The following is a 24,182-nucleotide window of genomic DNA, read 5'->3' on the forward strand; positions in this document are numbered from 1 at the left end:
TCTCACAAAGTTAAGCAATGCTAAATTTCCCCAAGTCTTCCAAGTAACCAGTCTAACGCTATCCTCTGGGCGTCGGCCACACAGGTCAAATGCGACTAGCCGATTCAAGTTGTTTAGCTGCTTTTGACCATGGCCTTGAAGCTTGATTAGCGAGAAAGAACACAAGCGCACCGCTTGTGAGAATATTTGAGGCTGATAATTTCGAACATTTTCGTCATTGTTTTTCCTTGAAGGAATTGAATATTGAGCGACGGCCAGAACAGGATCTCCAGAAAACCTCGGATAGAGTCAATCCCCGAGTTGCCTAGAAACCCTTACATTCGTTTAAACCTTCCCTCTAGCTTCGCCTTTTCATTTCGTCGAGGCTGAATTAACCTTGGTTGACTCGATGGGCCAAGCGCGTTGAACGGAGAACCGGGGGCAGCCAAGGAATTAGCGGATAACGAGGCCGAAAGACAATCAGGAAACAATGTGAGGAGTGATTTTACTGCAGGACTTGTGGAAATTGGTGTAGATTGTGATATGTTGGCGAAATGCAATTGGGTGTTGCTGGTACTTGAATTGCAGAGTTTTCCTGCACGACCGGACAATTCGAGCGTTGTTATCCATAGTAAGTATTAGTTGGAAGAAACTACAGTTGAATTTGAGGAGATAGGACAAGTCATGCGCCAAAAAACGCGTCGAGAGTCCAGGGCAACCAAAGGGCAACGAGGCGATGTTGACGCGACGCGGTTTCAAAGTCCGAAGATTACATAAACATTTTCTAGCGCGGTTTTGGGGGCGCGGTAAACACAGGACTACATTCATACTGCATCGCCCTCAGCAGCCCATGTGACGTTTTTTCCCATGACGGGTGTGAAGAGTGCTACAGTAGAAGTTCTCATAGTGCATGATCTACGCATGCATAATTCTCATTAAGCATCACATTTGTGCTCTTCCCGCGTTGGTTAGTCTTGGGTTTCGCATATCACATAATGCATAACATTTTGAGAGCAAATATGCACTATGGGATAGAATATTTTGGTGGTATCTAGGCAACATTGACAATAATCTAAGTGATCACTTTCTAGAAAATTCGAGACAAGTCCTCTATCTCAGGGAGACCACACTGGAGTGCTATCTAATCAATATTTTGCTAGAAATTTCGCTGTCATTACGTGTCGAGTAAGGAGGAATGGGAGGTTATTGTTCTCAAACGCGCCGCTTCATTTCCCCAGCCATAGACTTCTTCACATGCCTGTTGATCGCAACACATCCGAGCGGAAACGGAAGCCCCGCACTGAGCACGCGCCATACAAACCACGTCAGCCCGAAGTCGTTGTTGACAGGTGGCGAGGACGAAATTGTTGACCAGGTTAACCACGAGATGGCACTTAAGAGGGGTGAGATTGAGGAGATCGAGTCTGATGACGAGGAGGAGGATGAACAGGAGGAGGATATTGGAATAGGCGAGTTAAGGAGTTTATGTGAGAAAGTGGAACGCCTCTCCCTTAAATATGGAGACTCCGAGACCTGCCTAGACCTCTCTCGAAGTCTGAGGCAGTTTCGAATCCAGTTGAGGAGGGTGGAGACAGCGAAGGCGAGGCAGACGTCGCTGAACGAGTGGTTCAGCAGCAGAGAGTCACACGATATGTCACTGTTAATGTCACTCTCACGTTTTGTTACACCTATCTACACTGGCATAAATCTAATAATGCATCGGAAATTGGCCCTTCCCGGCGTTATGCATTATGAGAACTTCTACTGTAATATTGGTGCAGGGTTACATATCATCGCTTCCATCACCAGGACCCCGGGCAATAGCAGGAAAGCCCTGGTCCCGATCCGGACAAAAAATGTGGATTTTAGGCCCTACAGCTGGGGGCCAATCCGGACAAAAAGTGACAAAATTCGAAACTGCCCAGAGCCAGAGTCCGGACAAAATCGACGAGATGTCAAAAAAAAAGCCTCCCAGCCGGTATTTGGGCATAATTGTGGGACATTTGTAGAGAAAAATTTACCCTGATCTGGCCGTCCGGACAAATTTTTGAGATTGGGGTGTGGTAGGCCAGGTCCAGTCCGGACAAATTTGGTGCAGAGGCGTCCGGACAAAAACCCAATTTTCGGGATCAGGCCTTTTCTGCTATTGCCCGGGGTCCTCCATCACCTCGCCAGGGCGAGTATTTTGTTCCGATTCTCCTCTAGATCTATGGTGGTTTTTGCACCAACTCCGTTGTACCCACGCCCTTCTACATAACCAACACTGAGAAAACATTCCTGGTTTGGTTTTTCCGGGCACTTCAAGGCAGAAGCACTTCTTATTCTGCTTTTCGGTATACGGGCGATTTCTAGTAATGGGCTGTGACTCGCCTGAAGCCTGGGTCCCAATGAAATTAGCGCTCCACTCAGACATTGTCAGCGTATCGGCGGACTTGCGCTGGGCGTCCAGAAGTAAGTAAGGATGGAAATTTATACAAATGGAGCTTGATCTTAACTTGCCCTTCAAGGAAGCGGAATCTCAGCCCAACTCTGCCCAACTAGGCCCAACTACAGACGCAGTATATTTCCATTTGGACATTCAAAATCTAGAGGCTCGATACCAGATCTCTTCCGCACTCCAAACTCGGCCCGTTGTGGGTTCAGTCAATCACACATGATCAGGTACAGTGCCTTGGAGTCAAAACTCAGGAAATGAACCAGCGTCATCGATTGTTGCCGTTTCATTGTTTACAAGTTCCTCAGACCTCTCAGGCAAAGATGCCTTTGGGACAGCATCTCCGCGAGTGGTTTGATACGGGCTCTTGGAATTTTAGCAGAACCTAAACGACCACGGGATCCTGAGTTATTTTGGTCTGGCGCCGTTTCATCGGTGTCACAGCCCGTTGTAACAAATGGAGATTGACCTCCAACACAGACTAATTTCTTAATTTTCCCACTAACATGATGGTGCCGTATACTTGACCTCATCAATTTCAGGTTTTTTATCCAGGTATGGAAATGACAACCCTTTACAGGTGATCCCACACTTTGCGGTTGAGCGAACCATGTAAAGTGTCGCGGGAAGTTCTTTTGGCACGATCGTCGATCATCCATGTTATTCATCAGGCTTGTGCGGCGCAGCACTAGTCTAAAAGTAGGATGGTTCGTCCTTGTGCAAGCTAAAGTCTGATTTCTTCATCACAGCTCGCTTGACTAGGTACATATGTCTTCCCTCATCCCCAGAACCCCCGCAATTATTGACGCAATCATCAACGCGGTCTATGAGCAGGGATCTGTGGCCGACTTGAGGTCAATCTCATTAACCTGCTCCCAACTTCTTCCCAAGTGTCGAAAGCACCTCTTCGCATGCGTTTCGCTCACACGACCGTTCGGCGCAGAAGATGTTCCTAGTCCCGCCACACATCTATCGGTCATCCTTGACGCCAATCCAGGCATTGGTCATCTCATTCGTGAACTAAGGTTTGCAATACAACTCCTAGATCTTCACGACGTTGCACTTCCCAAACTTCTTCTCCGCCTCCACCAAGTGCAGACGTTGAGGCTCAGTACCGCCTGTGGTAGCTGGTTCGACCATACTGCCAAGCTGCGGGTCAGTTTAACTCATCTCATTCAATCTCCAAGTTTGGCGCTCCTCGAAATATCATCTTTTCGAAATTTTCCGGTCTCCTTGTTCATCCCATGCACGAACCTCCGTCACTTGGATATCTTTCGCTTGACGTTCAAAGATGAATCCAGCGTGGAGATGCCCCTTGATATTCCTAAACTGTATCCACCAACTCGTTTGCGGTCTTTGCGGTGCTCGGCGCATTGCACTGCTGGAGTGTCTGTCCTACTTCGTGCCAGGCGCTCCGAAACGAGACTTCCAATTATTGATTTATCAGGGGTCCGCTGCTTGGGAGTCAGGATGCAGAGTGAAGAAGAGATTTGTACCACCAGGGCGTTAATTCAGGCAACCCCTCATCTCCAGTCTCTTGAAACCTTTGGTACGCAATTTCTCTTGCCTTCGCCCACCCCAGCTCATTAATCGGACTCCAGTGGCCGCCCCTGGTTCGCTTGATGGCCTCGCTACCATGTTCCACAAAACTTCATTTACAACATTAACGCGTCTCACATTTGACTTGGTTTCAGAATATTGGTATCAGGACCCTTTGTTCGGGCTCTGCAACGAGTTGGAGATCCTTGCGGAGGATAACGTGCTCGAGGAGCTCAGAATAAATGTATTCTCCCCTCGAACTGTGATCAGGACAGGAGAAGATTGGGGTCTTTTGGATATTGTTTTGTCCAGTCCAGGTGCATTCAGAGCGCTGCGGAAAGTGAGAGTTGGTATCAGGGTCATGCTGTTTAACCGCCTCAGCGTAGAAATATTCGAAGAGCTGAAGTCGGTACCAACGGAACAATTTCCTTCATTATCAACGAATTCATTGATCGACTTCAAATTTTGGGTAGGAGTTGATTGATGTAGGGAACCTTGTAGGTATCATATAATTCGCTATCCCCCTTGTCGTAAACTTGAACCCACTGCTTTGTGCCGTAATAAATTAATCCCCTGCGTCCATTACCACTCATCTGCATTATTCTACATTAAAGCAACTATGAACATACCGTTCCTGTTACACTCGTGCACACACGCTGACTCTCTTACCAGCACTGCCAGGCCCCGTAATTGAATCGATTAGGCGTTCTTCTGTGCTGACCCAAAATGTTGATTCCCGAAATCCTACGCCACTCTAACTCGCCCTCCAGACGTTTGCGCTGGATTTTATTTACTGTGCCAAGTACCTCACTTCATCGCAAAGATGTGCAAATCATTATCGGCCTCTTTCTCGTAGAGGAAACCAAGCAAATATCTTCACCGTGAACAGGGGTTTTCCACGCATTTTTATTTGTAATATTACGGTACTCTAACGTCTTCAAATAGCTTGCCTGATTCTTCTGAGCCACAGTGAATACTCCACCGATCAGATTACACCTCTATGCCCTTATGCGGGAGGGTGAAGCTAATACCAGTTGGTCTAACTGGATTAACCTGTAGGTCTGCGAACCCATCTGACCAGACTTGTCTGGTCATATATGCTCGGATGCGAAGAAGCACCCTACTCGTCAACATCGAGTGAAGCACATGCTCCACCCTTTTCCTCGATAAGCGGATGAAAACATGTATTCGATCGGAAACTCACGAGGAGAGCATATCAAGATAACTTTCCTGAGGTATAAGCTTAGGTCGTGAGGCTTTCGCAAAAATGAACAACGTACTGGGAGGCTGATGACTACAATGACGTTGATTGTGGATAGAACTGCGATCGAAATTAGGAAAAGTGCTGGACTGAGGAGTCTTTTCGATTGTGCGCACTAAATAGGTAGACATAGGCCATTATGCCTTGATTTCAATATCAGTCGTTGAAGAAAAGAAAAAAATCAAGAGGGAGGAGCTTACCATTCCGGTAAATGACATCATGCAGGGCGACGTCCCCTCCTTGTCGATCTACATATTATGTGTAGATGACGACGGAATTCAACGAGCCACGTACTTACATGCGGCGATTCCGGGGACAATCATCAGAACCAAAATCACTATCAGAATGCGTCTAAGTCATGCATAAAGCCGCCGGGGGAGCTGGCGTACTTACCAGCTTCATAAAACATCAGAATAACCCAGTTTAGATAGACAATGCGGTTCGATCCCGTCACAAAACAACCAAAAAATTCTGGGTATGGCCTCTCGCCAACTGGGTTACTCAAGAGTTAGGGTTCATTCATGACGCTGGAGATGTGCAGACTCACACTGAACACCACGAAAGAAAAAAGCCGTTACGACGAAGCTCGCTGCAACAGACGATATAAAGACAAATAGAAGGAAGACCCCCAAACGCCTGTCTTTCTTCCATACCGCCCATGCGTGCAAGGTGAGTACAACTTTTCGAGTTGCTTAGATTTATTTTCGAGGACATTACGCAGCGACATACGTTCCGAGAGCGAAAACCCTGCAATCATCGTCCCTAAAATCCCCACGATCAGCCGATTCATGAACGAGAGGAAAGAACATACATCCACGCCAAGTCTCAACAATACGACACATCGCGGGACTTATTTTGTTTCCAAATTGATCTGGTAAGGTCAGAACAACCAAAAATGTGTGTATGGTAACGGCTTACGGGTAAAGCAAAGTGCAACTGAGTCCACGAAGGGAATATATCTCTGAACGATATATAGTGCCTTCATAAACCCCCACCTCGAACCCCAGACCAGCTCAACTTCCAGCCCCATCGTGAGGAAGTAATCGTAGATGAACATCATCGCGCTGGCGACTGCGAGAAGAGCGAAAGTCAACGCTCGGGTTAACAGACAGGGAAGTGAAGCGATCGCATACCGTCGAAATACTGCAAAAGCTCGTATCAGTTTCGGAGGACCAGGTTGTCGACATCCACATACCGTCACGACTCGCGTCGCAGCTACATAGTTGGTGAACAACCGGAGCTCTAGGGGCAGCTCGCCGATCGACCCCATCTCCTGAATGCAGGAGGCCGCTGGCAGATGAGTTCCTTATATATAAGTCGTGAAATTGGAGACATGTGAGATGAATCGTAACATGGCCTGACATAAAGGAGATAGATGCCAATTCGAACACCGACGGTGATAGATGAGTGTTGTAAAATGATGCCGAGGCACACTTCTGCTAACACCACGTGAGCACTCTGCCCCTAATTAATGATTGGTTGAACCTGTTCGAAAAAATTGTGCAGACTGGTTTAAAGGGGAGCTATGAAGGCTAGAAATTAGGCCACGAAAGCTCTCCAAATCTGCTTGTACAACCCCACATGAGAAAGGATTGAAGGGGGAAAATCGTATACCGAATTTAGACACTTCTCTGATAATTGAATTAAGTATTGATGTGGAGACCTTCAGCAGCATGTGCTCGTCGATCTTCCCCGCTACGATCTAATTTAGACGAGCCCGGTCTAACTCGCTGACTTAGCCAGCGCAGGGATGGTGTTAGACCTACTCTCGGCGTAATTTTATCGTACAGCCGCAGATGAGCGCACATCACACGAGAAACATAGCGCAAGATCCCAAACTGGGATAGCCCGAGCAAGTGCGACACCTTTTCCGGGCTGGAATATTGCGAGGGCAGGTTAATAAAATATCTGTAATACTCTTTGTTGTAATTACATTTTACCCTTTCTACAAAGAGGAAAGTCAATGGAAAAAATTGAATATTCCCACTCGGAATAGTTGAACAGATCCGAACAAAGAGTCCTTTCTCAGAAATTTCACTCTTTCCTGCCCCTTTTCACAGCATGTATCAATTTTCCATGGCATCTGAAAACAAAGGATCCCTTTCCTTCGGCTTTCCTCTTAATCTCACTCAATTGTTTAACTGTTACTACAATATCACAAACAGGAAAATCTTTTGAATATTTCAGCTTTTGTTCGCCCTTTACGAGCTAAGAAAAGGCAAAAAAAAATTTCGGATGTTTAAAAATCCCATGCCTTTCCCCACCAGAAAAAAATTAAATATAATCAGGATGCTCCTGGAAAGAAAAAGTGTCGCACTTTCTCAAGATATCCTGATCAGTAATGTTGGGCAATGTTTCTCGTGTCATCTTCTCAAGAGGGTTAGACCAGGGGGTCGTTTTTTTTTTTTAAAAAAAAAAGAAAAGACCACCAAGTACCTCAAAATGGCAGGCGTCATTCGCAGCATGTATGAATCTCTAACATGCTCCCAAAGTTGCAGCTCAGCTCAATCAATCCTAATTCCACTCACATCTGCAAAATTTATTCAATCTCGACCTGATGTTGAGGTCAATTCAAGTTACGAAATAAATCTCAAACGTGAACTGAAATGGAAGTGGGCAAGAGATATTCGCTCAATGTTAGCTATGACTTCAAGGTGACATCCTGTCAACATCCTGTTCACTGGACAGCAATCCGCTTCAACGCTCATTTGAAAATTCTCCAAAATCATCCATCATCGAACGTCATAGATCATAATTTTAGTGAAGAGTGAACTTTTCAACTTTAGTGAATTCGAGATCGAGTAGGCTGCTTACTTGACGAGATTTTTTGTTTCTCTCTAAAGCCAGTCTGAGAATTTTACATTCATGCAAGAAGAATGTTTTCTGCTTCTGATTATCAATTGGTAATAATTTATGACCTCGTTGGGCTATTAACGATGATCATCGAGATCTCCTGCACAACATACTCTTTTTCTACAAGCACTCCTTGCTGAGGCTTGCCAAAGGCTTGCTCTTTTTTTTTCTTTTTTCTTTCAAGAGACCACTGTGTTGTTTTCTATTATAAAATTATTTCGAACCGTCTCCTATGAATTAAAATAGAGAAAAAGTGACGAAAAAAGTGTGTGTCAGAATATGTAGAAAAAATCCGAACCAGTGTCACAAGGGACGCAACATATCACATGACTCAAATATTTGGCTTTGATTGGTCGGATTGCTTGGAAAAATATTTGATGCACGTTACATCTTTGGCTCTTCGGTTTCTCTTGGATTTCTCGTCCACCCATCTCTCCGATTCATTCTTTTCAGGCTGAAGCCTGGTTTTGTTAAATGAGAGAACGAGGTCATACAGAAGCCTTCACATCCGCCATTTCGTTCTTTTCAGCTCGCTTCTACGTGTTGGCTATGTGCGCCCAAGAACTTTCCAAGCCGCCGAGGTCAACTGCGTAGCATGACGGTTTACACAACCTGCCTGCTGCCAAGCCCTTGGCGAACATACATAGCCGAAGCGTTGTATTCTAGTATCCATTCTTTCTATTTCTTCCTCTTCACCCTTTCGACTCCTCAACATGTCCAACTACTTGCCCCATATCGTGGCATTTGCGGCAACCTTTACGTTCGTTTCCGCTCAAAGCACCTTCCCAGCAACGCCCCTCGCCTCGAAGACCTTTGCTTACCCCACTGGCATCGTGAGTGCCTCGTATGCTCCAGAAATCGCATCTGACCCCGTTAGTCGTATTAGCCGTACAAAGTTGACACAGATGTCGGGCTTGTAAGGGGAACTCAAAAGGGCTACAATATCTGCAACTCCACCACTGAAAACCAGCACTCCCTTTGTCAAACGTCCATATTTAACACTCTCGACGGTTCGTCTTTCATGACCTCTTTTTTTTTTTTTTACCACGAACGAATCTCTCTTATGTTTAGATTTCTGCTTATGGGCACCCGCTGAGCCCAACTCTGTTGTCGGCAACATTGAAGGCGAGATGATTGCTTGGTGCACGAAACCTGGCCATGGAACTCGCCTCATTCCTGGTGGCGCCCTCACTGGCCTGCAGTATATGAAAACACCAGATTACATTCAGATCGTAGGCTTCCTTGATCAGACGAAGGTTGACATTCAAGCAGGCGATTATGGTGGTGAAATGGATCCCCATGGAGCTGATCTCGTGCGACTTGTTTCGTTTTCTCTCAATTGGTTCGCTAAGTTATTGCTTCAATTAGCGCGGCAATCCCATGGGCGGCATTGTCTATTCCAACGCTTGGACGGGATCATACCTTCAGGTGATGGAATGGCACAAGTGAGTATCTCTCATTTCCACCACACCGCGATCAACTACAGCTTTGCACCCAGCTTCATCGGCAGCGACGCCTTCTGTTTCAAAGCCTGTGATCCCCGCGGCCCAAACGCAGCCCATTTCTGCGAACACATCTTCGACCGCATTGGATGCGCCTACAATGCCCCCAACAACGCGAAACCCGGTGTCTTTGAATCGTGCGAGGGCGACAATCAAGATTTTCCCGGTATCTACACTGAGAACGGCCAAGTGAAGACTTACACGCAACCCGCCGAGTCACTTGGCCCCATCTCGACTATGCCCTATCAACCCAAGGTTCCCGCGTCGTCCAACTGCAAGACCTTTGAAAGCTCAAGCATTTTCGCGGCTTTGGCCACTGTTAGCGCCGACCCCCAAACCACTGGTGGCGCTACTAGCTCCAGTGCAGCGGCGACAAGCAGTGGATTGAGCAGTAAGGCCAGTACTACGCCCAGCGCGACAGGAAGTAGTGCCCCTGCGAAGACTTCGTCCTCAGACGCGAATACCCTTGCGATTACGGGTGTGTCCATAATAGGTGTTGTTTTTTCTGCCCTGTTCCTCTCTTAGTTTAGTTGTTTGCTCTTACTATATATCGGACTCCCTGCTGAGCATAATCTACATCTCGCGACTTGACCACTCTTTTACTTATCAAGTACCCACGATCGATCTAACATCACGAGAAGTTATTTGACAAAGAGAACCCTTTATTCGGTCGTCGATAGTTCTGCCTGGTGCATACTTGAAAGTTGAGAAACATGAGCGAGGAGTAGAGTAGAATATGGCTTTTTCAATAACGTTGATGAACCATATACTTGCATGCGTCATATCTTCTGCACCCAACACTTATGTGATATCATTCATCAAAAAAATAATGAAAGAATGCTGTGACGGGGTTCTGGTTTTTTGGCTGCAATTCACTTGTTCAGCACAGCATTCACACATGGAGGGAAATTACAGAATCTGTTATACAAAATTAACTCTGCATATAGAAACTGTCAATTTTTGAGCAGGACGCCCGCAGTGGACGAAGCGGCGGGGGTGGAGGGGGAAGTTAGCGGACGCGACGCGACGCATGTAGTCACGTGATTATACACAGCGTGCCTTGTGACGGTAACGGGACCCCAGCAGCTTGACCAAAGCTTGACCATGTCAGACCATCCTACAGTTGACGCCGGCTGTCCTAGCTTCGCGCTGCTTCAAGTTGTTTCTTACGCATCTACAGACTACAGCAAATTAACAGCAAATCTACACTGGCAGTTCGCCCATCTGCTTTCAAACCCCACCCCCTCCGAATCTCCTCCACTGTAAATATCTCATATTCATAAACCGTCGGCCTCGTCCTCTTCATGTCCTTCTACCCCTCCTTCTACTCTTGCCATCTGAGGATCAGGCACCACAGGCTACAACGGAGAAGCAAGGCAACCCCCAGTTCGGTCGAAGCATCAATAGCCCTGTAGCTTCCACATGGTGACGTCCGCACGTGCTGGCTTCAACCCTCATGCTGCAGCTTGTCCTTGGCTTGCCCCGCACTCATACGAGAATATTAATCATGAGGTTCTCTCCGTCGTCCCTCATCACATTAGCTCGTGAGCGCTAGTTGTTTTCATATATCTGGGCTCCGCACTAAAGGGTTCATTTTTGTCTCCCATCTGCCCGCCTTCAGGGAATCATCGTCTCTGAATCCGATATGCGTTTCCTGTCCTTACGCCTCATCCCCTTATCCACTATCTTCTTGGCACAGATCTCGAATGGGCTTTATCTCTTAAGAAAGAGGTGACTATTTCGTTCACCTTCTTTTGGCATGAGCTGACCGAATATTTTCATCCAAGGGCGACCATTTGTAACGGTCATGCTGAGCTTTGCGACCGACCATACGGAAACACTACCTTTTTGGCCGCTCACAACTCTTACGCATTCAGCCGAGACCCACTGGCTCGTGAGCGTCGTGATCTCAACCAATCTTGATTTAGTACTGAACCTCTGACTTAGTTGCCAGAGATCAGGAAGTGGACGTCCTGACGCAGATTAACATTGGCGCGAGGATGTTGCAAGGCCAAGCACATATGTAACTAGTTCTTCAATCGGAAAGGCAACTCACCTATACGATTTTTTTTTCAGGAAAAACGGCCAACTTCATTTTTGCCATACTAGTAAGAAACATCGTTGATTCGTGACTTTGCCTATGCCAACACCGAAGTTACTTTTTGCAGCTTGCGTGAGTGACGCTCATTCTGTAAAATATTCCCCAAATAAGACCCCCGAGCCCAGAATCTATTTGACGGAGGGTTGGTGTTTGATTATCTGAGGAAAGTCAAGACCTTCCTGGACGCCAATCCCTACGAAGTCTTCACCTTCATCTTCACCAACCCAGAACAAGTTTCGATTTCCGATGTTTGGAAACCGATTTTCGACCAGGCTGGTAGGTATTCTCTTATGTTTTCCTCCATCCGTACTTTGAAAAATCTACTTCGAAAGGTATTTCCCCAATCGCTTACACTCCGCCAACACGGTTGATGAAGCGGGGCGACTGGCCCACTCTCAAAGAGCTCTTGGACGCTAACAAGAGAGTAATCATCTTCCTGGACGCAGGCGCGGATGGAAGTGGGGGCGGAACTGTCGATTTCATTCTTCCACAATTTCAAATGGTAAGTCCAAATTTTTCCACTGCACCGGCGCGACGTCGAACACCGTTCAGGTATGGGAAGACCCCTTCTCTCCCACCGATAACGAGTTTCCGTGCAAAATTGATCGTACCGATGGTCCCCTTGCCAACGACGACCACCTTCATTTGATCAACCACAATCTCAACAAGAATATCGTACCCTGGAATCTGGGTACAGTCCTTGTCAGCGACTTTCTCAATGCACCGAAAACTAATGCGGTCTCTTCGTGAGCTTACTCTTACTCGCCGTTGCCCTAGAGATCCGCTGATGATTCATCTACAGGATCCTTATGCACGCGAACAATTGCGCTCCCTTCTCGCAGGGAAGAGCGCCCAATTTCGTTCTTTTAGATTATATCAATATCGGCCAAACGGCGCAAGCAGTCGACAAACTGAATGGGTTTTAATTCCCAAGTTGACATCTAATACCCTCCCGCAGATTTCCGTTTTTTTTTTTTTTGAGAATTAAAGAACGTTTGATACGTACGAAATATTATTATCCCTCAGAAACAAGGCGATTTTGCTTTTGGTTTGCTACATAGCGAATGAGAGACCACAAATATCAAGATCTATTGGGGCTGTAACAAACTTGCCAGATAAAATTCAACAGAGGGCCTGAATATGTACTTGCGATTAAAGGAAGGTTCGAGGATAAGAAAACCGCTCGACCAAACAATTCACCCTTCTGCCCTCTCCCGCACAAAAAAAAAAACATCTCAATTCGTAGGGAACGTAACAAGACTCCCAATCCCAGCAGGACAACTAAAATCACGCGCATACACCCCCTTATCAATCGGCTTGCTAAAACCACGGGCGTGATGACGCTTGCGAGTCTGCACTCCCGTTCCCAAACATTTCTATGCGCAACACCAATAAGCAATTGACAACACACAGACAGCGGAGAGAGAAAAGAACCTTGAAGATATCAATCTTCTTACTAAACAATGCCACCGACGCCGATTGATCAAACACCCCAAAGAATGACCCATCAGCCCCTGCGTTAACGTCGAATCCAGCGCCTACGTCTGCACATCCGTTCACGGAGGTCGTTATTCCGTTGTTATCCGAACTACTGGTGGAGACCTCAGTTGATGCTCCGCCCGTTACGCTGAGTGTGGTGGTGGCGCTTGCGTCTAGGTTCAGGAATACAGTGGCTTTTGCGAGCCCGTTCATTCCTGAGATACCTAGATCGACTCGGGGGATGAGGTGGGCGGTTATAGTACCCGTAGCGGATGCTTTAGGGTCCACGGAGAGCTTTAAAGCTAAAGAACCGGAATGAAGTTCTACGTTAGGTCTCTCGGTGTGACGGGTTAAGATCAAATACGTACGACTCTCCCCTGGGTTGAAGGTCAATCCTGATTGGTGGTTCGCGGAGGAAGGGAAGAAGAGTTTTGCATTTTGGATGGTGTATGACAGGTCAACTGTGGTGTTTAATGCGAGGTTGAGCGATGCTGTCGCTCGGCCTTGGATTTTGAACGTTGGGCCGATGGTTAGCACTCTAATGCATAGAAGATGTTACGCAGGCTCGGAGAGGAGGATGGGATTTAAAGGACTTACCCCGGGAAGTCGAGTCCGGGAATGCCGACTGAGAATAGGTCTATTAACCCAGAGTCTGCGGTTCCCTACCAGGAACTAGGTCAACGAAATATATATACCAGGAGGCAAGACCAAACTACAGAGGCGGAGCCAGCGAGGCTCAAAGTCCCGTCAAGGGTCGCTTCCATCCCAACGAACAAGCCGAATTCTGAGAGGTTGGGAGGGACTATAGTCCCGGCGGTCGCTACCCCGATCGAGATAACAGCATGGGCTTTGGCTACAGCATCAGCTTTGACAGACGCGGAAAAGCCGGAGCAGGAGAGACTTTGGTCAAGGATGGGAAAGTCTTTGCTGATGTCGATGGGCAGGAGGTTTTTAATGACTGTTTTGTCGAAGGAGTTGAAACCTGTGGGATGCATGAAATACTGAGAGGAACAAGTCATGGGAGCGGGTAAACGCACTGTTGAAAGCGTTTTCTATGAACGAGAGCAAGCCCCGTCGATGGATCCGACTGCTCCTGCGAGCTGGAGTAGGTGGGGTAATTGTGAGATTTCCATTCTTATTGGGAACGTTAGCTCCTTGGATTGCAATGTTCACCTCGCCAGTCCTAGGTTGGGTAGTTAGTAATTAAAATTGTGGGTGACGATCAACGTACTGGGAGGGATCGATGGCGTCAAAGTTGGTATCAAGAGAAAGACCTTGAACCTCGGGCGTACTCCCGTCGCGTCTTGTGAATCGCTTTGCAATATCGGAAGGCAAAGACTGGTCTTGGTGGACCCATGCTTTCGAAACACGGGCGAATGGGTTTCTACCGCACTAAAAATAATGAAAGTGAGCACTGAGTGTTATAGATTCGTTCTAGCAAGACCTCACATTCTCAGGCAAACGGACAATTTTCCCAACGGCGCCGACGGAGCGGTAGAGGTGAGCGCAATGTGCACTGTTGGTGTGTTCGCTATCGCAGACGAGCCTGATGTCCTGCGCTAGAGCGTCATTGTCACATCCAAGGATGAACCAGCCAGCGGCGGCGGTGATATCAGAAATTGCGTCTGAGGAGCCCCACTCCATAATCCATTTGTTTCAACGGCCAAAAAAGTAAATAGAGCCTAAGCTAACTCACGATGCGCATGGTCCCTGAGACCCCCTTGGAAGCTGGGAGATCATAAAAACATTCTCCTCCTACACAAGGTTTCGACCAGTCATTGGTAGCCTGGACGGCGGCACAGAAAAAGGGAAGGAGAAAGAGTGTGACCGAGAACATGATCTTGCACGTCTAGAGTGATGAAATGCCTACCGGGGCAAGAAAGAACGAAGGAGCGACAGTTAAGTGAGAACGCAAACAACGGCGAGAAAAAGCGAGATGGCATGCATGGTTGAGTTCCTGTTGCTAAATAGAAGATTGGGAATGGATGTAGTTTGGTTATTGATACCATGCAAGGCCGCCGAGTAGCATGTGATTTGAGGCTCGAGCATGAGCCTGTGTGGGTTCTATCTTCCTAGGCGACCAACCAAGAGCACAACATGAGTTGGTCCTTGGATATGAGCAGATGTTGGCAGCGGGCGCGACGCGTTGCTCGCAGAATGTCGGACCGCCCGCTGACCTGGCCACGAGCCTCAGTGCTACAAGCCTGGACGCTCCCTCGGAAAACGCCGCTGATGCCCTCACGTGCGGCCATAGCTGAACGTGACGTAGTGAAGGGTCCGTCGCGTTAATGTATCATGTCGCTAGACCGGTGACCGTCTGTATATGAAGAAAGTCCTGCGATATACAGACCGGTAAATCTGAGTTTAAATTGACGTACCGCGCGGCTCCCACGCCAGTTTCCATAAATGGTTCGATGGTTTCTGACCTCCCCTAAACAAACCGCACGTGTCGCATGACGCGCACCGCGTTTCCACTGAATTAATGGCGTGAAATTGACACGTTTTCTCATATACCACACGTCTGTATCATTGAACACCAAACCCAGAAAATTCACCGGGAGGCTCTGATCCAATATTGTCAAATGAAATTGGCCTACACACAAAATATATAATACATTCGGCGTTAAAGAATATACCCGAAGTACCCCCAACTTCCTCCTTTCTCAATGTCAAAAATGTATCGGCGTCGATGTTGGGGTGAATGTGAAAGAAGTTGGTGGTATGTAAGAATTTGCGGTGGTCAGAGGATTGGCGTCGCTTGGCGCAAGCTGGGATATTGAAGGAGACGCAGAAAATTTGCTGGAACCGATGTCGGAAGCTAGAGGGTTCGCTTTTGCAGGTTTTCGGGTTTTCGGCTGCGCTTCTGTGGTGCATAGCTGAGAGATGACTTGACGTTGGAAGCAGTGGATGGAGAAAAAAGCGAATCGCAGGGCGGGATGATTTGGCGTGAGCCGGACCGGATTGTTAAGGGGAGGTCAAAAATTGTCGAACCGCTTATGGAAACTGGCGTGGGAGCCGCGCGGTACGGGGATTTAAACTCAGACATACCAGCCTGTATATCGAAGTTCTCATATACAGGCTGGTCACGAGCCTATCATGTCGCGTCTCGTTTCCGAGCCTCTTGTAATTATCACACTGCTCGCAAACATTCAGTTCCACATATATGAAGAGTCATTGAATGCATTAGACACATATAACACATCATGCATCATGCTTAAGTTGGGTGCTGGACTTGTTACTTGCTAGTTTTGTGGTTATTGGTTGTTGATTGGTTGATGCTTAGCTTGACTTTGCAAGTTCTTCTTTATACCTTTCACTATCCATTTGTATTAGAACAATGTAAAGTTATTCCTCGTGGAATCCGTTACCGTCGCCACAAAATGCGTATCATAAAGCGTATACAGCGCTAAGTTCTAACATTCTATTTGGTAACTGTTTGGTGGTGTTGATTCCGTCACTCCGTGTCATTTATAGAAAAAATTGAGGTATCTTTCACAACAGTCGTTTGAAATTTGAAAGTATCCCTGTTTTCGAAATTCATGGCATTTTTTTTTGAGATGTAGGTTGTCGCGACAAAAAATCTACGTAAGTTGCTGTGTAGACTTGTGTAGAGCGGAGTCTCTGATGAGCTGACGGGCTTTGCCGAATGATGCGGTGATCGTTCCCAGGCTACCAGCCTCAAGGCTAGTAGCCGACTCTTCGGGGGGTCAGACGGTCCCGTTGCTCGGATCAAATCTGCATGGTGACCGGTGACCGGTCCGAGGTTTGAAATTGCACGTGACCGCGGTTTTTCCGATTATTTTGGCTGCGACTCCTGTGCAAGTCAACCTCAGGGGGAATCCTTCAACGTCGACGACCGCCACTCTGCATTGAGCTGCACAATGACAAAGCTTTCAAAAACCCCTGACCCAACACACACGACCCACCGAGTACTATGCATTCCAGAGCTGCTGACGATGATCTTCCGTTTCCTGAGCAGAGAATCCAACGCCGAAAACGCTCGGGTATGCCGCAGATGGTCCGATATAGCCCTGGACGCTCTCTGGCGTGTCGTTGACGACCCACCTCGCCTGTTTATGCTCCTGGCGCCTTTGCGAAAGAGAGCTGAGGAACCACATGAATGGGTGAGTGACCTCTGCTGGTATCGAACTCAACTCCTCATGAATCACTAGGAATTCGAACGGACACCCGATACAAACGATTGGAAGCGATTTGACAGATACAGCACACGCGTGCGCCACTTTACATATCAAGCCACCCACCATCCTGTACACCAATCCCTCTTTGACACCATGGCCCGTACGAGAACCCGGCTGGACATACTACCCAACATGAACACTCTCAGTTGGAACGCGCCCCTTTCATTGAGCATTCTGTTCATGCATCGGGGGGTGAAGCATTTTGTTGTGGTCATCCCCACTGACGTAGAGGTGGCACCTTTCTTCCAGGATATTGCCGCTCGGATGCCGGATATCAGCCATCTGGACTTGCGTTCACGATTACCCATGCGCAACATCGAAGAAGACACGTGTACACTGCTCGCCTGTCTGACCAAGCTCCAAAAGATCACCTTTCCTCGCTTCTACTTCACAACCCGGGTGGCAGAGTCTCTATCGCGATTAGACGCCCTAGGGGTAGTTGAGTTCCAGTACCACGACGAACAAGGGGTTGGGTCTCCAGAAGACGTCGCAGATTTCTGTCCTACACTGACTGAGGGTGCGTTCCCGGCGCTCTGGGACTTTTCCCTTAATGTCGACTTTGAAGATGCTGCGCTGTTTGTCACCGCGGAGTACGCCCCCGGTAATCTCACGATGCTGTACATTGACTCTGAGGAAATCGAGTCTCCGGCGGACGTGCAAGCGCTCATCAATGCCGTCGCTGACCATTGTCCCCACCTCAAGCTCCTTGCCCTAGTTTCCCAACGTAACGCACGTGCCCAATCGCCGCCACCTTCGGAGGACAAGTACATCGACTATGATACGCTCAAGCCTCTTCTCAGATGCGCGAATCTGACGTCCTTGGAGATTGTGCACCAGTATCCGCTCTCTTTAAAACAACAGGACCTGGAACGACTCGCAGTGGCATGGCGCAGCTTGGAAAAGCTTACACTCAACAACGAACCTGTGCACATGACCCAATCCAACCTCACGCTCCACGCCCTGCTCCCTTTCGCGGAACATTGTCGCCATCTGACACACTTGGGCCTCTTCATCGACGCTTCACATGACATCCCTTCGTTCCCCTTCCCCGTCCATAGCACCTCCCTCTCCTTCAACACAAGCAAAACAGTCACAGGCTACACCCCCTTCCACTCCCTCCGCCGTCTCTCCATGGGTGTATCCATCATAGAGGCTCTTCCCGAACCTACGGCACCCGTCGCGCTGTTCCTCTCCCAACTCCTCCCTCTGCATTGTAAACTCGACTGCGGGATCACGTGGAATGAGGACCCAGCGACCGAGGTAGACCCCAACGCCGTGGAAGGCGGTGTGGTGGTGGACGTGGGTATTGCAGAGATGATTGGGGAGAGGTGTGAAGCGTGGGGAGAGGTAGCTGGTGCGTTGCCGATGTTGACGCAGTTGAGGATGGAGGAGAGGGGGAGGGTAGGGGCGTTGGAGAGGGAGGTGGAGGATTTGAGGATGAGGGTGGGTGTTGTGGAGGGGCGGGGGAAGGTTGGGGTTCATGTGGATGATGGGTGTGTTACGATTTGATGTGGTCGACGGGGATTGGTGTATTATTATGGTAAATATCTCTCCTGGCTGTCGTGTTTTTTGCTTTGCTTTTATTGCTATCGTATTACTGGGTTTTTTCGTGGTCGATGTTTGATATTAATGTAATTGAAGATCTAACGGGGACTGGTAAGTAGTACTTGGAATGGCAAAAGCAAGTGCAAACACCACAATGATGCCGATTCATTCGGACCTCCTCGAGCTCCTCAAAACAACCTCGAAATCAGCACCATGCTCCGACTTCGATATCGACGTCGCGCTCCATCCTTTCTCGGGACAACAATGGACGGGTATTAGTTCGGGAATAGATTGATCACAGTCGAGGGTAGAGGATTCCTCTCGTGCGCCGTAAGTACAAGCCAAAGCTCATGGTTTCATCGTAAACATTGTTTATGCGCTATTTCTGGCAGATGATGACCCATTGGAGCCATGGCGCCTCCTGGGCACACCGTACGGACAGTACATACCACGTCACCACTCTTCTTTCAACCATAATCGCCTTCGACCTCTCCTAGACCTGTGTCACTCTTCATCCAGCCAAACGGGCCCTTCTGATTCACAATTTACTACCCGGAGGTCCCAATGGCCATACTGTCACTTGGCCCCCAGCGGATGACTTGCCAGGGCTATGTCCCTACATCACAGGGCTTTCCCGAAAACGCTTTCATTGATCGCATATATCCCTTCAGGCCATGAGCACTGGCAGCTCAGCGGCACATGACTAACGCATCATGGGCCCCCTCCGCGCTAATTAGTGCGTTCGACATACTTAGCCTGGGAAATCTGATTGGCTGAAGTACGTGTCAATGGACATTGTTAAATCTCGGAGGATCTCCGAGACTAGATATTCACGCCTCGTGCCGAAGATCGAACAGAACGCCTGTGCCTCCTCTCCGCTTGGCATTGGGCCAAGTCCCTCTATCCACCAAGTTCTATCACCTCGAATGTAGGTATCATCCACATTGTTCCTCGTCATCATTTCATCTCAGTTCAGATAGGATAAGAATCGGATGTCACGAGTGGTGGGCACCGTGGTTCCCGGATACAAGCTTTCTTGATCAAGTGCGGATCATGCATGTGCCCATCTTAAGCCTCATAGCAAGCGCGGGAACCCTTCAACGCGATTGGTGCATGCCCAATATGTTGTGCCGCCCATCATCCCCTCTTTCTCCGCAGAAGCCAACATCTCCCCATGTCCACAAGTAACGTATGGAGAGGTTTAGCCTCTTCCCAGGCTCCGAGCATGTATTCTCCAAATCGCGCCGCACACTCTCAAGACGTCCTCCCTGGGTATCATTCGGGTGATGTTGCGGCTCGAGCGGCATCAGCGCCTATACTGGCTGTTCGACAATTCGAGTCCCAGCCTTTACTCACAGCGGGCGATGACCAGGGCGAATGGCACCCTATGGCGCAGCCGACGATGCAATCTTGGACCAATAACCGTGCCAGTTCGAAAAATTCTGACACAACCCGAGAGTTTCGAGCACCGGCTGATTCATGGCTAGCGGATTCGCACGGAATTCGAGAAAGGGCTTATGAAGAGAATGCTCGACGGCGAAAATCACGCGTTTGGCTCAAGGTGGGGGCTGTGGCCCTCATTAGCATCGTCCTAGTCGTCTTTCTTCCGGTCTTCTTCCTCGTTATAAGGAAGAACCTCCATAAGAACCGTTTTGTGCGCTCAAACCCATATCTTCCTTGTGGACGGTGCCAACTCTTCTTACACTGTATATCAGACAGGTGGGGATGGGTCGGTCGTAACCCTCCAGAACGGTACCAAATTCACGTACAAAAATCCATTCGGCGGCTTCTGTGCGTCCTTCTCTCTTCTCGACCATCACTTGAACATAATCTAGCTTTCAACAGGGGTCGATGACCCGTTAGACCCATTCAATGACTTCGCCCGACCAAACTCATGGACTCCGGCAATTAATGGAGAATGGCGTTGGGGGAAAAATCGAGTTTTTGGTGTGAATCTTGGAGGATGGTTGGTCCTCGCCCCGGTCATCACGCCAGACATCTTCCAGCGATATCCGAGCGCAACGGACGAGTTTACGTTAAGCAAGTTGATGGCGGCGGATACGGTGAATGGTGGGCTGGCGCAGCTGGAAGCTCACTACAATACCTTTATTGTGAGTGCTCTTGATAGATCATCACTCGCCTTCTCTTTCCACCTACGCTCTGCTTTCAGACAGAACAAGATATTGCTGAGATCGCTGGTATATCAATTCAAGATTCTTGCCGTTTTCACAACTCAAAACTTCCGCAGGTGCCGGCCTCAATTTTGTGCGGGTTCCTCTCCCGTTCTGGGCGATCGAGACATGGGATGGGGAGCCGTATTTGGAAAAGGTTTCGTGGATGTCAGTCATATTCATTGGATACCACGTCGCGAAATAATAAAGTCTTCTTCTAGATATTTCCTTCGTCTTCTTGGGTGGGCTCGAAAATACGGGTTGAGAGTATGCCTCGATCTACATACCGTTCCTGGATCGCAAAACAGTTTGTGGTGGTGCATTCGAATTTCAATTGATGCTGATCTGGTCTTTTTGTAGCTCACAATCATGTCGGTCCGTGAGTTCAATTAAAATCAGATCTCTGCTCCACATGAGTTGACTTGTTTCTCAGTAATGGCACCATAAACTTCCTAACAGGCAACATGGGTTTGGCAAACGCACAGAGAACGCTGTATTATATTCGAGTCCTAACAGAGTTTATATCACAACCGCAATATCGAGACCTGATCCCACTCTTCAATGTTGTCGACGAGCCTACTGCCCCTCTCGATGAGCTCACGAGCTTCTATCTTAAAACGCACGATATGATCAGGAGCATTACCGGCCGAGGACCTGGAAACGGGCCTGTACGTAACAATTGCCTTCGAATCATGTTAACGCGATAACGGATGTGGATACATAGTACATCGTTATACATGATGGCTTCCAGAACGCTTCGGCGTGGACTGGATTCCTACAGGGCTCTGATCGCATTGTCCTGGACGAGCATCCGTTTCTAGACCTCGGAGGCTTAGATGCCGACCCGGTTGCTGTCCTCGGTGCGACTGGACAGCCTGGTGGAAAATGGCCCGCGCTAGCTTGCTCTAGCTTTGGTCAAAATATTGAAAACAAGTGATTTTATCTTCACTTGGTAAGACGGGAGGCTAACCTGAATTCTTTCATAGTCGACAGGGATTCGGCGTCACTATCGCCGGAGAATTTTCCGTTGCACCGAATGATTGTGGACTTTTTTTGAACGGAGTCAATTCAACATCCGCGAACCCTGATTGCTCGACGTATAACGACTGGGTGAATTATAATAACTCGATGAAGGACGGCCTTTTGAACACTTTCCAAGCTAGCGCAGATGCTTTGGGGGATTGGATATTTTGGACTTGGAAGGTGAGCCTGTCCCGCCGCTCACATACACTCCATGCTCACTGGATCGACGCACGGGTATCAGATCGGCCCCTCCCAAGCTGGGACGATCCAAGCGCCGCTGTGGTCCTACCAACTTGGTCTACAAAACGGATGGATCCCAAAAGATCCCCGCACGGCCCAAGGAAAATGTGCTTCCCTCAATGTCAACATCAGCTTTTTCCCAGGAAATTTCCTCCCATGGCAAACGGGAACTCCATCATCGATTCCAGCTTCTTCGAGCACCCAATTTCCGTGGCCGCCAACATCGATCACAGCTGCTAACGTACCAATTTCTTTGCTGCCGACGTATACCAATACTGCACCAATAATCATCTTGCCTGTGCCAACGTTCACGGCGGCGCCGAGTCAAGTCACGCAAGGATTTAATGGGTGGTTTAATCGTAATGACACGGAGGGTGGGGCTGTCAAGGTTACTGGATGTCCTTACCCTGATGAGTACTCCGGCTTTTTTGCTGTGACGCCGACTGCTCCGTGCACTGGACCGACGACGTCCTCGATAGCGTTGGGAAGACGGTGATTTAATTACTGGTGGTATGGGATTGAAAGCGTATTGATCATTGCAGAGGTACTGTAGCCATGACATAATAAGGGCTGAACCGTATCAAAGCCGCGTGCACAGGTCGTACTTAAAAATATCGGTGACTCTGTTTGGTGCGAGGTTTTGCCGGCCGCACAGCAATTTTTGTATCAAACCACCGCCATCCCGCACTTACTATCTAGTATCTTGAGACCATTTTTTCTATCCACCCACGGAATGCGCAGTCAGGAAGAAACACAGCCAGTCTGTGCGTAGAACGTGGGCAAGAAGCCTTCTTCGTCCCCATCAAGTTGCCACGCCGAGATTCCATTCCTTGGCGTCAGCCACAGGTCCTATGACGTCCTTATAAGGCCCCAGCCTGACCCAGCAAAAGCCCCACGAACCTTCCCTTCCTCCCCTCTTTTCAACGACCATGTCCATCACGAAGCAACCTCAAGCCCTTCAATCCCTCGATTTGTACAGCGATTTGCACACTTCAAACGAGAAACACAATCATGGACAGGGAGGAGACTGTGAAGGGTGCCCTTCATCCAGAGCCAGCCATCGAAACTGCCGTAAATCTCGCCTGCGTCGTCTTCTTTTCCCATCTATGGTCGCCCTAGTCGTTCTTGGCACAGTGATGCTGTTTTCGTGTTTGGGAGGTCATGACGTTATTGGTTGGGGAGCTGAGGATCTTGTAAAGCGTGCGACTGGCACAACGACGGGCAACGGGGGAACTTTCACTCATAACAAGCGTATGTTCACTTGCGTTCCTGAGACGTCGAGGCTCATTTTGTTCCAGTTTATCTCATCGTCATTTTTGTGGGGCTTTTGGTTGTTCTCGTCCTTGGGGTTATGCTGAGCGCTTGGTGTTGTAAAGGTATCGTATTTCTTTCCCCTTCCGAGCTTCTTTCCTTTCTGACGGTCTCCTTTGTTCGACAGGATCGTTTAAAAACCCCTTGTGTTGCCCTTGCTATTTGTGCGCCTGCTGCGGAGGCTTGGGTAAGTTCCGTTAATCTCTTTTGTTCATTGACGCCAACGTTGTCTTTTAATAGCTTGTCTTGAATGTATTGGTTGCGGTCTGTGCGCAGAAGGCGTTGAACAAATATAGGCCAACTTGGCTTGAATCTACCCGTCCTTGTGGCAGTCATGCCATTGCCAGTCGAGTGCGCTTCGAAAATGGACTGATTTGAAAGAACTTCTTGATACCATGGACGCACTTTTTTCCTCGTTACCTACCTGGACATCGTAGGGCCTTAAATCTTCCTAATACCCCGTATCTTAGAGCGCACTCACCGGATATCCTTGTCAATGTTGTTACTATGCTGGTTATTCAATGAAAGTACATGGTCGTTGAAGG

General features: G+C 48.3%; 9 protein-coding genes across 9 annotated transcripts; 7 read left to right on the forward strand and 2 right to left on the reverse strand.

The window, feature by feature from the left end:
* Positions 1 to 1,174: 1,174 nt before the first annotated feature.
* LACBIDRAFT_307151 (uncharacterized protein) lies at positions 1,175 to 2,005 on the forward strand (the record flags this gene model as incomplete). Its single annotated transcript, XM_001885795.1, has 1 exon — positions 1,175 to 2,005. The coding sequence occupies one exon, from the start codon at positions 1,175 to 1,177 to the stop codon at positions 2,003 to 2,005; it is 831 nt and encodes a 276-aa protein (XP_001885830.1).
* A 1,176-nt stretch (positions 2,006 to 3,181) lies between these two features.
* LACBIDRAFT_307152 (uncharacterized protein) lies at positions 3,182 to 4,436 on the forward strand (the record flags this gene model as incomplete). Its single annotated transcript, XM_001885796.1, has 2 exons — positions 3,182 to 3,962; positions 4,015 to 4,436. 2 exons carry the CDS (start codon positions 3,182 to 3,184, stop codon positions 4,434 to 4,436), a joined length of 1,203 nt encoding a protein of 400 aa, XP_001885831.1.
* A 323-nt stretch (positions 4,437 to 4,759) lies between these two features.
* On the reverse strand, positions 4,760 to 6,483 carry LACBIDRAFT_331441 (uncharacterized protein; the record flags this gene model as incomplete). The annotated part of the gene is made up of 12 exons (XM_001885874.1): positions 4,760 to 4,826; positions 5,157 to 5,182; positions 5,233 to 5,297; positions 5,330 to 5,356; positions 5,414 to 5,461; positions 5,512 to 5,550; positions 5,607 to 5,609; positions 5,761 to 5,802; positions 5,943 to 5,975; positions 6,132 to 6,284; positions 6,347 to 6,356; positions 6,409 to 6,483. 12 exons carry the CDS (start codon positions 6,481 to 6,483, stop codon positions 4,760 to 4,762), a joined length of 588 nt encoding a protein of 195 aa, XP_001885909.1.
* A 2,502-nt stretch (positions 6,484 to 8,985) lies between these two features.
* Positions 8,986 to 9,745, forward strand: LACBIDRAFT_146952 (uncharacterized protein; the record flags this gene model as incomplete). Its single annotated transcript, XM_001885797.1, has 4 exons — positions 8,986 to 9,076; positions 9,138 to 9,379; positions 9,435 to 9,511; positions 9,565 to 9,745. Coding segments are annotated over 4 exons (591 nt in total), but the record flags the coding sequence as incomplete, so codon positions are not given.
* A 1,468-nt stretch (positions 9,746 to 11,213) lies between these two features.
* Positions 11,214 to 12,595, forward strand: LACBIDRAFT_307156 (uncharacterized protein; the record flags this gene model as incomplete). The annotated part of the gene is made up of 9 exons (XM_001885798.1): positions 11,214 to 11,299; positions 11,356 to 11,462; positions 11,516 to 11,591; positions 11,645 to 11,676; positions 11,737 to 11,741; positions 11,795 to 11,945; positions 12,002 to 12,171; positions 12,222 to 12,415; positions 12,472 to 12,595. The coding sequence occupies 9 exons, from the start codon at positions 11,214 to 11,216 to the stop codon at positions 12,593 to 12,595; spliced, it is 945 nt and encodes a 314-aa protein (XP_001885833.1).
* Positions 12,596 to 12,989: 394 nt separating this feature from the next.
* Positions 12,990 to 16,022, reverse strand: LACBIDRAFT_331444 (uncharacterized protein; the record flags this gene model as incomplete). The annotated part of the gene is made up of 13 exons (XM_001885875.1): positions 12,990 to 13,045; positions 13,127 to 13,450; positions 13,517 to 13,686; positions 13,746 to 13,810; positions 13,844 to 14,130; positions 14,186 to 14,331; positions 14,380 to 14,540; positions 14,598 to 14,786; positions 14,845 to 14,997; positions 15,019 to 15,111; positions 15,326 to 15,402; positions 15,613 to 15,712; positions 15,750 to 16,022. 13 exons carry the CDS (start codon positions 16,020 to 16,022, stop codon positions 12,990 to 12,992), a joined length of 2,094 nt encoding a protein of 697 aa, XP_001885910.1.
* A 1,082-nt stretch (positions 16,023 to 17,104) lies between these two features.
* Positions 17,105 to 19,171, forward strand: LACBIDRAFT_331445 (uncharacterized protein; the record flags this gene model as incomplete). The annotated part of the gene is made up of 3 exons (XM_001885799.1): positions 17,105 to 17,272; positions 17,321 to 18,840; positions 19,012 to 19,171. The coding sequence occupies 3 exons, from the start codon at positions 17,105 to 17,107 to the stop codon at positions 19,169 to 19,171; spliced, it is 1,848 nt and encodes a 615-aa protein (XP_001885834.1).
* An 895-nt stretch (positions 19,172 to 20,066) lies between these two features.
* LACBIDRAFT_331446 (cellulase, exo-1,3-beta-glucanase) lies at positions 20,067 to 22,822 on the forward strand (the record flags this gene model as incomplete). The annotated part of the gene is made up of 11 exons (XM_001885800.1): positions 20,067 to 20,546; positions 20,608 to 20,683; positions 20,738 to 21,003; positions 21,063 to 21,090; positions 21,141 to 21,231; positions 21,285 to 21,370; positions 21,424 to 21,442; positions 21,497 to 21,731; positions 21,788 to 21,996; positions 22,050 to 22,266; positions 22,328 to 22,822. 11 exons carry the CDS (start codon positions 20,067 to 20,069, stop codon positions 22,820 to 22,822), a joined length of 2,202 nt encoding a protein of 733 aa, XP_001885835.1.
* Positions 22,823 to 23,255: 433 nt separating this feature from the next.
* LACBIDRAFT_295216 (uncharacterized protein) lies at positions 23,256 to 24,180 on the forward strand (the record flags this gene model as incomplete). The annotated part of the gene is made up of 3 exons (XM_001885801.1): positions 23,256 to 23,577; positions 23,625 to 23,824; positions 23,878 to 24,180. The coding sequence occupies 3 exons, from the start codon at positions 23,256 to 23,258 to the stop codon at positions 24,013 to 24,015; spliced, it is 660 nt and encodes a 219-aa protein (XP_001885836.1). The 3' UTR covers positions 24,016 to 24,180.
* Between the last annotated feature and the right edge of the window lie 2 nt (positions 24,181 to 24,182).

The sequence above is a fragment of the Laccaria bicolor genome, genomic scaffold (assembly GCF_000143565.1).
Source record: "Laccaria bicolor S238N-H82 LACBIscaffold_34 genomic scaffold, whole genome shotgun sequence".
Classification (NCBI taxonomy): Eukaryota; Fungi; Basidiomycota; class Agaricomycetes; order Agaricales; family Hydnangiaceae; genus Laccaria; species Laccaria bicolor.